Source organism: Tauraco erythrolophus, chromosome 4 (genome assembly GCF_009769465.1).
Source record: "Tauraco erythrolophus isolate bTauEry1 chromosome 4, bTauEry1.pri, whole genome shotgun sequence".
In the NCBI taxonomy this organism is placed as follows: Eukaryota; Metazoa; Chordata; class Aves; order Musophagiformes; family Musophagidae; genus Tauraco; species Tauraco erythrolophus.
Window position 1 is genome coordinate 40,843,931 of NC_141468.1, and position 12,794 is coordinate 40,856,724.

The 12,794-nt window shown below is 46.7% G+C and overlaps 1 protein-coding gene across 2 annotated transcripts in view; it reads left to right on the plus strand.

Moving 5' to 3' along the window:
- The first annotated feature begins 9,772 nt into the window (after window positions 1–9,772).
- Window positions 9,773–12,794, plus strand: part of CAND1 (cullin associated and neddylation dissociated 1) — a 31,894-nt gene continuing 28,872 nt past the window's right edge. For both annotated transcript variants that reach the window (XM_086610836.1, XM_086610837.1), the window contains exon 1: window positions 9,773–9,917. In XM_086610836.1, the coding sequence (XP_086466962.1) occupies window positions 9,850–9,917 (68 nt within the window). In that variant the 5' untranslated portion in view covers window positions 9,773–9,849. The remainder of the gene's footprint in view (window positions 9,918–12,794) is intronic.

Below are 12,794 nucleotides of genomic sequence, written 5' to 3' on the forward strand. Positions count from 1 at the left end.
ACTTTGAGTTGATCAAACGTAGAGCTTCTCAGTCCCAGACGAGCCTCTAATAAAGACCAGCAAGTGTGTGTTCCTGCTTGGGAGGGCCTGAAAGGTACAGGTGTTTTATATGTCAAGTCTAAGAACTGCAGTCAACTACGTAAGGATGCCTGGAGAAGTCTCTCCTGCAGAGCGTATGGAAGTCAGGGGATGTTTTTAGATTCTTTTGCTGTGAGAACATGGATGACAGTGTGTATTGATTCATTACTATTAATTTATTTCTCAAATAGTAAATTTAAAAGAAAAGAATACACCATATCTGATCTAGTTGGAGATATCCCTGTTCCTTACAGGGGGGTTGGACTAGATGACCTTTGAAGGTCCCTTCCAGCCCTAACCATTCTATGATTCTATGATTCTATGATATATTAAGAGCCGTTCAGCTCCAGCATGCAAGTTAAAGACTAAGGCAGCCCTTCAGTAAAACATCCACAGAGTATGAAAAAGACCAAAACATGAGTCAGTTTGTTGCAGCCAACAGAGACACATCTTGACAGGCAGTGGACTATGTTCGTTGTTCAAGTGATGGTAGGCTGGCAACAGGCATCATCTGCTCCAGGAGGAGAGTCATTGAGTCACTACCTTGGATGATCCCACAGATGAGAGAGTTTTGCTCCAAGAAATCAGACTCTGCAAAGTTACACTCTATTCCATAGAGTCATTCATTTCAATGTAGGTTTAGCCCTCTCTGTTCACTTTGATTCATGGAAGAATAATATTTTTTTTTTTTAATCTTTGCTGTTACTGACAGCCTCATAAATGAGGGAGGGAGATAGATAGCACATTCTCTTGGCCTGAAATGAAGCACTCTTAAGCAAGAATCAACGAAACAGCAGCAATGCTTTAAAATGTTTTGAAATGAAACAGATTAGCCCATATGCCTCCATTGACAAACATTGACTCATACTGTAATTATCCAATGTACTAACACTGAAACATCTGAATTAGGGGTATGGTCAAGGCTTTCCTGAAATGTGGGATCCAGAATAAACAAAATCCATAGCACAGCTACCTCTGGTTCTAATAAGCCTAAATAGTCCAAACACTTCAAATAGTTTGTATTTTTACAAATTCCGAAACTCAAAAGTATTGTTCAACATCAGAAGTTGTGATTAAACAAGGACTTTTAAGTCTACCGGAGAAAAGTGTCTCTAGTACAAGCATTGCCGAGATCATTACATGAAGAAAGTTGAGTGTGCTGACATAAAGGGAAACATAATTGGCTGTGATGGAATGACAAATTTAGCATTGTGATAAGGAATGAAAATGCAAATGGCCAAGCAAAAAGAAAAACAACCTGGATTGATTTTCCGAAGAGATATTAAGGAAGAAAAAAAATTTTGTTCTGTAAACCAAATTCATTTGGCAGGAAAATAATATGGTAAAATGGCAACAATCTTTGAATCTAAATTTCTGGCTCATATTTCAAATCAGGTTTCATTTGAAAGATTTATATTATTTTCTATTTTGGGGTGGTTGTGGTATACATTTGAATTTTGACTACAGACACTGCAAAAAGCTGTGTGGTGTTTAGAACCAAAGGGAGATGTCTTTTAGTATTTTTGTGTTTCTTGTTTCTTTTTTCTTTTAATTAAAAGACTGTTCTGTTTTTTTCTTCAACATATTACGTTTCCTGAAACTTAATCTTATGATGAGAGTGCTATTGGAGCTCTGTTCTTTCAGAAAGGCAATTTCAGCCTATTTGACAGTTGCTTCAGTCCATAACTTAACCAGATGCATATATTATTTTCAGCACTGTTTTCCTGCTCTTTCTGTTTTTAAAGCTGATGGAATCAGACATCTAAACAGTTTGCTTTGCTTTACAGAAGAGGATTATCTGGGTTAGGAAGGAAAGACCAGGCAGTTCACAGGTATAGATATTATTTATTTTTCTTGGTAAGTGTGTAGAAATCTCTCCTAAGCGAGACCAACAGTATCTTCTATTGTCCAGAAATGAAACAGTCTTAAATGAGAATCAGCACAGTAGCACAAACTGCTTTTGGAAAGATGCTTTGGGATTCTTACTTAACTTGCATGTGAACAAATTTTCAGCTTTAGGAAGACAGAAAAACTTAATTCAAACTTTGGCTTATTAGGTGAAAGGCAGCTGATGATTTACTTAGTTCCAAATGTGTCCTAGTTCGGGAAATTGCTATCATTTGCTATGGAATGTTGTCTAACTTTAAAAATAAAGAAAACAGAAAAAAAGGGAGGAATCCCTCCCCGCCCCCCCTCCTCCCCGCCTTTAGGAGAGCATTGTGATAATTAAGATTCCAAAGCCAAGTTTTTAGTTCTACAGCTAACTCATCTTCATCTCTTGCAACATAATATTTTACACAATGCAATATATAGTGATAACCTTAATGCCTTGAAACACACATTTACCCATGTGACTGTTCTAGTGTAGGTTATGCTGCTTTAAGTTAAAGATTGCCATACCATTCCCTTTTGTTTCTTTCATATTTAAATCTATATCACTTCTTTGACACCATCTGTGGTTTATTAATATAATCAACTAATAAACTTGTAAAGACATCTTTTTAAAAATCGAAAGTTCAGATGTACAAAGTCAGTCACATATCCAAGTGATAAACCACAACTGTAAGGTTCTCTGGCTCAAATATCTGCTTGCAGCGGTGAGCAGCTTTTGACTCAGAGAAGCAATTTTCCTTTTATTTCCCCAAAACCAGCTGTAAAAAATGATAACCAGCTTTAAACTTGTCATCCTAAAGGATTCCCTTTAAGCTGAGTAAAGCTGTGTGGTATAGCTCCTTCCATGCTGACAGATGAAGATGCAGCACACTCCCGCTGTCCTCTGCTGATCAGTGGGCTCACAAGTCTCATGTGAACTGAAAGGGCAAATTGGTGAAGGGTTCAAATTCTAGTACTGTGAAAGCATCTCCAAACTACCTCTGCTGTTCTCTCATCTTCAGCATTTGGGGATGTCGTGGTTTTTGGACTGAGGGTCGAGACAAGAACCGAGAGGGAGCACCCACCAACCATGGTCCCGGGCAAAACATGACTCAGGCTTTCTTCATAAAACAAAACAATTTATTAACAGTTACTTAACAGGAGACATAAGGGAACAAAACCGGTTACTTGAGAGGAGAAAAGAGAAAACAAGGCCAGATCTTAAAACAACACCTCCCCACCCCGTTTCCTTTTGTTCCTGGCTCAGCCTCCCCCCCGACGGCGCAGGGTGACAGGGAATGGGGAGTGCAGGTCAGTTCATCCGTGTTGTTCACTGCCGCTCCTTTCTTAAAGGAGGAGGAGTCTTTACACCATTTTTCCCTTGCTTCGGTGGATCCCCTACTCATGAAGAAAAAAGTCCCCAAACTTTTCCAATGTGAGTCCTGCCCGCAGGATTGCAATCCTTCCCCATGGATTGTACCAGTTTGGGCTTTACCAGTCTCGGCCTCTTAGGGAGCTGCTGCCACTCGCGTTCGCGTGGGTCGTCCCACGGATTCCAGATGCCTCCACAACCTCGTCGTGCATTCCATGCCCCATTTTTAACAGTACCTGGTCACGCATCCTCTGCTCCACGACTTCTCCTGGGCTCAGGCATCTCTTCCCCGACGTGGGTTTCTCCACGGGCCACGAGTGGGTCTCTGCTCCGCTGAGTACACCCTGGCTGCAGGGGGGCCGCCTGCCATCTTCACACCGATTGCAAGGGAAGCCTCAGCTCCAGTACACCTCCTCCTGCTCCATCTTGACTGACCCGGTCGTTGTGGTTGTTTTCTCTTAGATCTTAATCCCCTCTAGAGGAGCTCAGCCCGGCGGGCACCCCGGGAGCGAGGTGCTTCCCGAGCCCCCCCCCAATGTGGCTCCCCCGGTGCCATCTTGAGCACATGGCGCCGGCCTGGGCCCAGGCAGTCGCCCGGCCGGGAGCCGGGAGCGAGGGCAGCGCCCTCCTCCCCTCTCCTCCTCCTGAGCAAAAAGCCCCTTTCCCGCCCCTTTGTCCCAACTTAAATAGGGCAATTCGCAGAGGTGCCAATTTGGCTCAACCCCCCGAGGGGGGATGAGACTCAGATCTGGTGGCACAGGGAGCAAAACCCCTCCCCTGCCACCAGAACACCACCCCCCCACATCAAACTATCACAGGGGAATATATTTGCAAGTGTAAAGCAAGATAAATCCTTTCAGGTTCCGGCATTTAATTAAGCTTTCAGCTATCTTTGTGAATGAACCAAGAGCATCTAATATGTGTGTCTACAGGGAACAGATCAGGAGTACCACTCCATCTGTGAAGTTGTTTGCTATCAGCTGGAAAAAATCTTCTCTCAATTAGCCTCTCTCTGTGTCTAACTTCCTCTGGAACATCGCATCTACTATAGCTGAATCCCAATTGTAATAAATGTACTTGAACAAAAAAATACTTTGACTTCCTCCATGATAGGCCGTGTTTCTGGCAGTAACAGAAAATCAGGTTTAAGCAGGGGCAGGGTAAGCTGGCTGAGGTACAGAAACCAGCATGAGAAGGATGATGTTAAGTGACTTTAAAATAATTTGAAAAGCGTTCAAGGTTGTATAGCAGACCAGAGCAGAATTGTTCGGTAACTGTTTTGCTTTTTTCTTCTTTCTCTTATACACTGACTTATCGTAAGCAAATGTATGCAGGATTCCCAAAGTGGGAAATAGCTTGGTTTAGTGTCTAACTGGAAATGGTAAGAGTTTAAAAAGTTAAATCGCAACTTGAGTGAATCTGCTTACAAGGACCACTGGCAATGCTTTACTCGACAACAGCAAACAGCATAAAGACCTTACCTGCTACAGAGAATTTGCTATCGTCTGGTTGGTCCAACATGCTTATCCAATAGAATACATCAAGGTAAACACATGGGGGGGGGACATTTTTGGAACAGATGACCTTTCATCACCCTGTAACCACCCGATCCCCATTTAATACCAAAGTCATGAATGTAAATAAAGACCAGGTTAGAACAGTCTTCTCCTGCAGTATGTAAGAACTGATAATGTGACACTGACATCTCAGAAACAAGTTGTTCCTGGGAACTGTAAAATGCTCAAAAGTCACGGTCACCACAATGATTTAGAATAGTGCTAATGTTCACATGGTGAAATAAAAATCAATGTGCCAAATGTCAAACATTTTTACTTCAAGTTTTTATGTCGCAGTACTTCAAAAAGGAGCTACACAGTTTTTCTGAGTGTGGTATAATATCATCACAATTCAGACGCCATAAACCATTTTCAGCTGTCACAACCAAGTCAAGGCTGAATCTATCTTCATCTGTATTGTTCCAGCTGGCTTCCTGGAATACCCAACACAAGCATTCAAGCAAAATGAAGTAAAGAATTTCCCTCTCTAAAAGTAACCTCCAAATTAAGCATTACCAAATCAAGAGTGAATGGCCTACTTGAAAATTAGTCAGCGTCGGGCCAGCTCTCCTTCTGAGTGCATTCTCTCACTACAGTTCCTCTACCCATACCGACGTTCCCTCATTTCTCCTTGGGACACCTGCCTCCCTCCTGACTACTCCCATCTTTATTACTCCATCCCTACATCACATCCCACTGCAATGCCACTACCCCAACACCACACTGCTCACCTCCTTTTTGCCCCATCCATCATTTTGCTGCACAGTCCTAACCCACCACTGAGTTTGTCTGGGGAACGACACCAATACATATTAAGGATACAGGCTCTTTAGGAAGGATAGGCAGGGGAGAAAAGGAGGGGTTGCCCTCTATGTCAAAGACCAGCTACAGTGCATGCAGCTGCACCTGGATGAGGAGCCAAGTGAGAGATTATGGGTCAGGATTAAAGGGAGAGCAGGGACTGGGGACATAGTAGTGGGGGTCTGCCACAGATCACCTGATCAGGAGGACTGAGTGGATGAGGCCCTCTACAGACAGATCGGAGCTGCCTCATGTTCACGAGCCCTGGTCCTCATGAGGGACTTCAACCACCCTGATATCTGTTGGAGGGACAACACAGCAGGGCATAGGCAATCCAGGAGGTTCCTGGAATGCATGGATGATAACTTCCTTCTCCAAGTGGTAGAGGAACCAACGAGGAGAGGTGCTTTGCTGGACTTTGTTCTCACCAACAAAGAGGGGCTGTTGGGAAACGTGATGCTCAAGGGCAGCCTTGGCTGCAGTGACCATGAAATGGTGGAGTTCAAGATTCTTAGGGAAGCAAGGAGGGTGCTCAGCAAGGTCACTACCCTGGATTTCAGGAGAGCAGACTTTGGTCTCTTCAGGGATCTCCTTGGTAGAGTACAATGGGATGAAGCCCTGGAGGGAAGAGGGGCACAAGAAAGCTGATTAATATTCAAGGATCACCTTCTCCAAGCTCAAGAGCGGTGCATCCCAACAAAGAGAAAGTCAGGTAGGAAAAACAGGATGCCTGCATGGATGAACAAGGAGCTCCTGGACCAACTCAGACAAAAAAAGAAGGCCTATAGAGGGTGAAAGCAAGGACAGGTAGCCTGGGAAGAATACAAAGAAATTGTCTGAGCAACCAGAGATCAGGTTAGGAAAGCTAAAGCCCTGAAAGAGTTAAATCTGTCCAGGGACATCAAGGGCAACAAGAAAAACTCCTATAGATATGCCAGTGATAATACAGAACTTCTATAGATATCCTGGCTATCCAGGATATGGAGAAGGCTGAGGTTCTCAATGACTTCTTTGCCTCAGTCATCACTGGCAAGAGCTCCAGCTGCTCAGCCCAAGTCACAGAGGGCAGGGGCAGGGACTGTGAGAATGAAGAACCGCCCATTGTAGGAGAATATCAGGTTTGAGGCCATCTAAAGAACCTGAAGGTGCACAAGTCCATGGGACCTGATAGGGTACATACGTGGGTCCTGAGGGAACTGGCGGATGAGGTTGCTAATCCACTATCCATCATATTTGAGAAGTTGTGGCAGTCTGGTGAAGTTCCCACTGAATGGAAAAGCGGAAACATAGCCCCCATTTTTAAAAAGGGAAAAAAAGAAGACCCATGGAACTACAGGCCAGTCAGTCTTACCTCTGTGCCCGTCCAGATCATGGAGCAGATCCTCCTGGCGACTATGCTAAGGCACATAGAAAATAAGGAGGTGATTGGTGACAGCCAACATGGCTTCACTAGGAGCAAATCGTGCCTGACTAATTTGGTGGCCTTCTATGATGAGATTACAGCATTGATGGATAGGGGAAGAGCAACTGACATCGTCTACCTGGACTTGTCCAAAGCATTTGATACTGTCCCACAGGACATCCTTGACTCTAAAATGGAAAGACATGGATTTGATGGATGGACCACTCGGTGGATAGGGAATTGGCTGGATGGTTGCACTCAAAGAGTTGTGGTCAACGGTTCAATGTCCAACTGAAGATCAGTGACAAGTGGTGTTCCTCAGGGGTCACTACTGGGGCCAGTGCTATTTAACATCTTTGTTGGTGACATGGACAGTGGGATCGAGTGCACCCTCAGAAAGTTTGCTGACGACACCAAGTTGTGTGGTGTTGTGGACACGCTGGAGGGAAGGGATGCCACCCAGAGGGACCTTGACAGGCTGGAGAGGTGGGCCTGTAGAAACCTCATGAAGTTCAAGAAGGCCAAGTGCAAGGTGCTGCACGTGGGTCGGGGCAATCCCAAGCACAAGTACAGGCTGGGCGGGGAATGTTTTGAGAGCAGCCAAGAGGAGAAGGACTTGGGAGTGCTGGTGGATGAGAAGCTCAACATGAGCCGGCAATGTGCGCTGGCAGCCCAGAAAGCCAACTGTATCCTGGGCTGCATCAAAAGAAGCGTGGCCAGCAGGTCGAGGGAGGTAATTCTGCCCCTCTACTCTGCTTTCGTGAGACCCCACCTGGAATACTGCCTTCAGCTCTGGAGTCCCCAGCACAGGAAGGACATAGAGCTGCTGGAGCAGGTCCAGAGGAGGGCCACAAAGATGATCCGAGGGCTGGAGCACCTCTGCTATGAAGACAGGCTGAGAGAGTTGGGGCTGTTCAGCCTGAAGAAGAGAAGTCTCCACGGAGACTTTCTAACAGCCTTCTAGTACTTAAAGGTGGCCTACAAGGAAGCTGGAGAGGGACTTTTTACAAGGGCATGTAGTGATAGAACAAGGGGTAAGGGCTTTAAACTGAATGAGAGTAGATTTAAGATTAGATATAAGGTATAAGGATTAGATATAAGGAAGAAATTTTTCACTCAGAGGGTGGTGAGGTACTGGAACAGGTTACCCAGAGAAGTTGTAGATGCCCCATCCCTGGAAGCATTCAAGGCCAGGTTGGATGAGACTTTGGGCAACCTGGTGTAGTGGAGGGTGTCCCTGCCCATGGCAGGGGAGTTGGAACTACATGATCTTTGAGGTCCCTTCCAACCCTAACCATTCTATGATTCCATGATTCTAAGCTCTCTCTCCAACAATGCTGCCAGACAATTAACCGCATGAGTATCTTCCAAAATATCTGCTTGTACACTGTAGCTGGATGACAGGCCGCAGAGATGACACACGATTTCTCTCTACCAACTGAGTAAAGAGCACATGCTTTCCATTAGCTGCTGTGCAAGGCTGCCTGCAAGCTGCATGTGATAAATGCGTATTTTAAAGAAATTTTACTTTTTTCTTTTTTTTTTTTAATAGGGGAATGAAAAGCATTTCTTTAGGAGCTTTGCTATACACATATGTAACTGAGAAGGACTAAGGCTATTTAACGCTTTTGTACTTTAACATGAAGCTTAAGGAAGACGTAACATGTGGAAATATTTCCTAGTTCTCCTACTGCTCCCTATCATCTACGTGTGCATAGATGGATGATGGGTTAGGCCCAGAGAAGGAACGAGATTGACGTGAAGAGTACGGAGGTAGGCAAAAAGGTGCCCTATGGCTTCCAACACCTCTGAAAGCACTCACGTCACGTCTTCAAGCTGCTTTCTGCAAACCACGACCGATGGAAGCACGCCTTCATTCACCGGTAAGATTAACTTTCACATCACCACTTCAGGCTTCCATCTGACGTTTTTCAGAGCACGCTCAGCCATGGCGGGAGCCGTTCCACACGGAGGAGAGGGCCTGGACGGGCCTCTGTAACACCGGAACGCACCGCGGGTCTGTAACAGCCGCAGCGCAAGAAGCGCCGCGGCTGGTGCCCCAGGCAGGGCACGGTCCGAGCCCCGGTGAACCCCCGTGACGGGGACAGCATGCCGGTTGGAGAAGATGAGTCACAGCTGCGTTTCAGCCAACTCTCCCTCACGGCGAGCCCGGCCCGGCGCTACCCTCAGCCACACCGGCCGCCACTCGCCGCTCCGGCCGCACACACCGCAGCCAGGCTCCCCGTCCCACCGGACCGCGCGCAGCGGGGGCCTCGCCGTCCCCCCGCACTACACGTCCCGACGCGCACCGCACCATGGCCCCCGCTGCGACGCGGAGCGCGGTGCACGCTGGGAAGCGCAGTCCCCGCCGCCTCCCCCCTCCCGCCGCTCTCCGACGGCGGCCTGAACTTCCCGCGCACGCTCTGCGCCACGTACGCTGTGGCGTCACACGGCCGCGGACGCCTCCCGCCCGCCGGCAAAGCCAATCAGGGGCGCCGGCAGCGCGAGGGGGCCCCGCTCGACCTTTGACCCGGCGCCGAGCGCGAGCGGCCGCCCCTCCCGCCGTGTCAGCCGCAGCCGCAGGAGGCGGCGGAGCGCCCGCCTTCCCCTGCCGCCCTCGCCCCCGCCGCCAGCCCCGGCCCCGGCTCCGGCTCGCCCTGCCGAGCGCCACCCCTAGCAGCGGGCGAAGTGGAGCCGGTGAGGCCGGGAAGACGCCGCCTCCTCCTTCTCTTCTCCTCTCCCTTCCCCCCCCGGCCGGGTCCGTCAACATGGCGAGCGCCTCGTACCACATCTCCAACCTGCTGGAGAAAATGACATCGAGCGACAAGGACTTCAGGTGGGAGCCGCCGCCGTCCCCCCGCGCCCTCCGCCGGCCGCCCGGCCCCCGCCCCGCCGCGCCCGCGGGCCCCGCGCCCGCAGGCCCCGCGCCGCCCTGCCCCCACGGCCGCCTCCGCGCCGGCCCCGGGCCTGGCGCCGCGGCTGTCAGGGCGGCGGCAGGTGCCTGGCGGTGGGGAAGCCTGCGGGGCCGAGCAGGGCCCGGTGCAGCGCGCCGGGGCTGTACCCGCCTCGGTGCCTCTCGGAGCGGGAGAGGCCCCGCTTCCCTCGGAGGGCCGGGCGCGAATCTGCCGCTGTCTCGGGAAGAAAGTTCCCGGGAGGGGAGCGCCTCTTCTCGCTGCCCGTGAAGGACGGGGCACGGCAGTGCCCGGAAAGCCGCGGCCTCCACGCGTCCCTCCGCGGGCAGGGATCCCAGGCAGCTGTGGGGAGCTAAGGGGCCGTCAGGTTTGCTGCCCTGCGTGGGGCTGGGCGAGGGAGGAGGTCAGCGTTTGAGTTTCAGTCCTCGCGGATGCTCCAAAGCCGAATGGGCGAAGCCCGGAGCAACTCGCGGTGGATGACCCTGCTTTGAGCAGCGGAGGCTGGGTGAGGTGACCTCCTCGGTCCTTTCCCAACCTCCAAAAACATGATTCTGCAGATAGGAGCAGGGAGGGCCACCCAGCACAGCAGGCTTAAACATCCTATCCTCACATGCTTCCTATTTTGTAGTCCTCACATAATTTGGTACTGCCTCTAAAAGTGCATGCAGAGAGAGAAGCCCAGTTAAGTAGTATGGGGACAGGACTGGTATATGTAATTTTGAGCTTAGGATCTGTCACAGGAGCGCTACTTTTTATTGGATCATTCGCTTGCTTTGTAATAAGCTAATAGTAGATAAAATGCAAACAAGTGAGTATCAGAAAATGAAATGGTGTAAGCTAGCTATTAAAAAACAGCAGAGACGATACATTTACACAGTAGTTCTAGCAAAACACTAAGTTAAAAATAATTACGTATTATTTGTATGGAAATTGACATTTGAAGCCTTTATTTGTCAAAGAGGGTACATGAATACTGACAGGGAAAGGACATAAAATATGCTTGATTTTGTTGCTTTGCTGCAGCATTACAGTGCTTAGTTTGTAGTTAAAGAACACGTCGACCTCCAAACAAGTCTCTTGTTAATATATTAAAGTCTAAAGGAAAACAGAGATGATAATTAAATAATGATAGATTTGGATTTTGATTAATCTTGTTTGCTTTTGACAAACTGTTGTAGCACTGGATGCAAATGTGATAAAATATATGTTTTTTTCCATGTCAATTTCTTTCAGATTTTAGTAGCATGATATTACCTAGAGAATTTAGGCTAGAAATTTTGGAAGTAAAAAAAATATTGATTAGTCTAAAACCAGTCAGTCCAGAATTGCCTGATTTATTTAAATTGTACTAAAAATATTCAAACACTTTTTCCTCTAAATGTTACTGAAGACTTTTTTGCTTTTATCATACTAATTTGTTTCTGTGATTAAGTGAGCTTTCGATTTTGTGCTTATGGATAGGATGACTTACAAAAAGTTCTAACGGATTTGCAACTAAATACTGATTTTGATGAGTTTAAGATCTTCTGCATAAAAGAGGTAGGTCTTACCTGTCAAATGCAGTTGTAGCAAGCACTTTTTTTCCCAGATAAATGTAGTAAAAACTTTTTTTGTAGTTCCTTTAGGAGAGCACACTTTAGAAATTAGAGCTTTGAACAACTTCAGAATTCTCAAATATGAAATATTTTTTTCTTAGCATAGATTAAAATCTGACTTTGCAAACCATAAAAAATGAGTTATGATAGACCTTTATAAACTGGCTGTTACACTATAACACATTTTATGAAACTATATGTATCGTGTATTTGCATAATGGATAAAATAGTGTTTAGTACTAGTAAGTGCGTTTATTCTTAGATCATGTGTATTCGAAGAGGGATATTGTAGTTAACTTGTTGGTATCAGGGAGTTGAGTATAAACTACAGTTCAAGTAAGCACTTTACTGTAAAATTTAGTTGTCAGTTTTTTGGATAAACTGACTTATCTGTTTGTGGCATTTATTGTCTGGAAACTCGGACTGGAATTCTAAAATGGGCAGAAATATAAGGTGATGGTTTACTATGTGGCTATGAGAGAAGTAGTGTCCTCACTGGAGAAGGGGAATGACTCCTCTGAGTACAAGGTATGAGAAGCTGCTGACATGCTGCTTCTTTGCACCAGGTAAAGTTTTATGTGCCTGAGGAGGAAGCAGTTGTGACTAAAGGCCACATCTAAATTACTCAAAATGATGTTTCTAAATATCCACTGCTTTAAACTAAAGTTGCCAGGCCTCCCCACATCATTGTGGGGTTTGGGTTGGGTTTTTTGTTTAATGGAGAAGTTTGCCAGGAGGACTCCTCCGTTGTAGCTGAGTGCAGAAGCTGCTGATGCACTGAGGATGTGCAAGCTCTGCTTAGTTTAGGAACTTAACACAAGTAGATGATGAGTGCACATGAACTCGTAAGCCTGGGAAATGGGAGCTATTGACCAAGGAAGTGAGGGGAAGCTATTAAGAAGGTTTAAGAAAAGGAGATAAATATACCACTAACACAGAGACAGTTTTTGTGTGTTCTGGTGCTGCGTGACTTTGTGTATATCCTTATTCCTATCCGCTCTGTCTATTAGTAGCTTTTTTCCTTGCTGTGCTTAAAAGCTGATGCCGTTCGCATTCAGCATTAGTTTCTGTGCACATCTGGTTCCTGTCAGATTACAGGCTTGCTTCAGTAGGACTGCTGGAGTGAGTGAAAAAGGAGTGAGGTCTTATCTTAGAAACACCTTGAGACTATTAGACTGGAATTACTGTGTTAAAAGACAAGTTGAG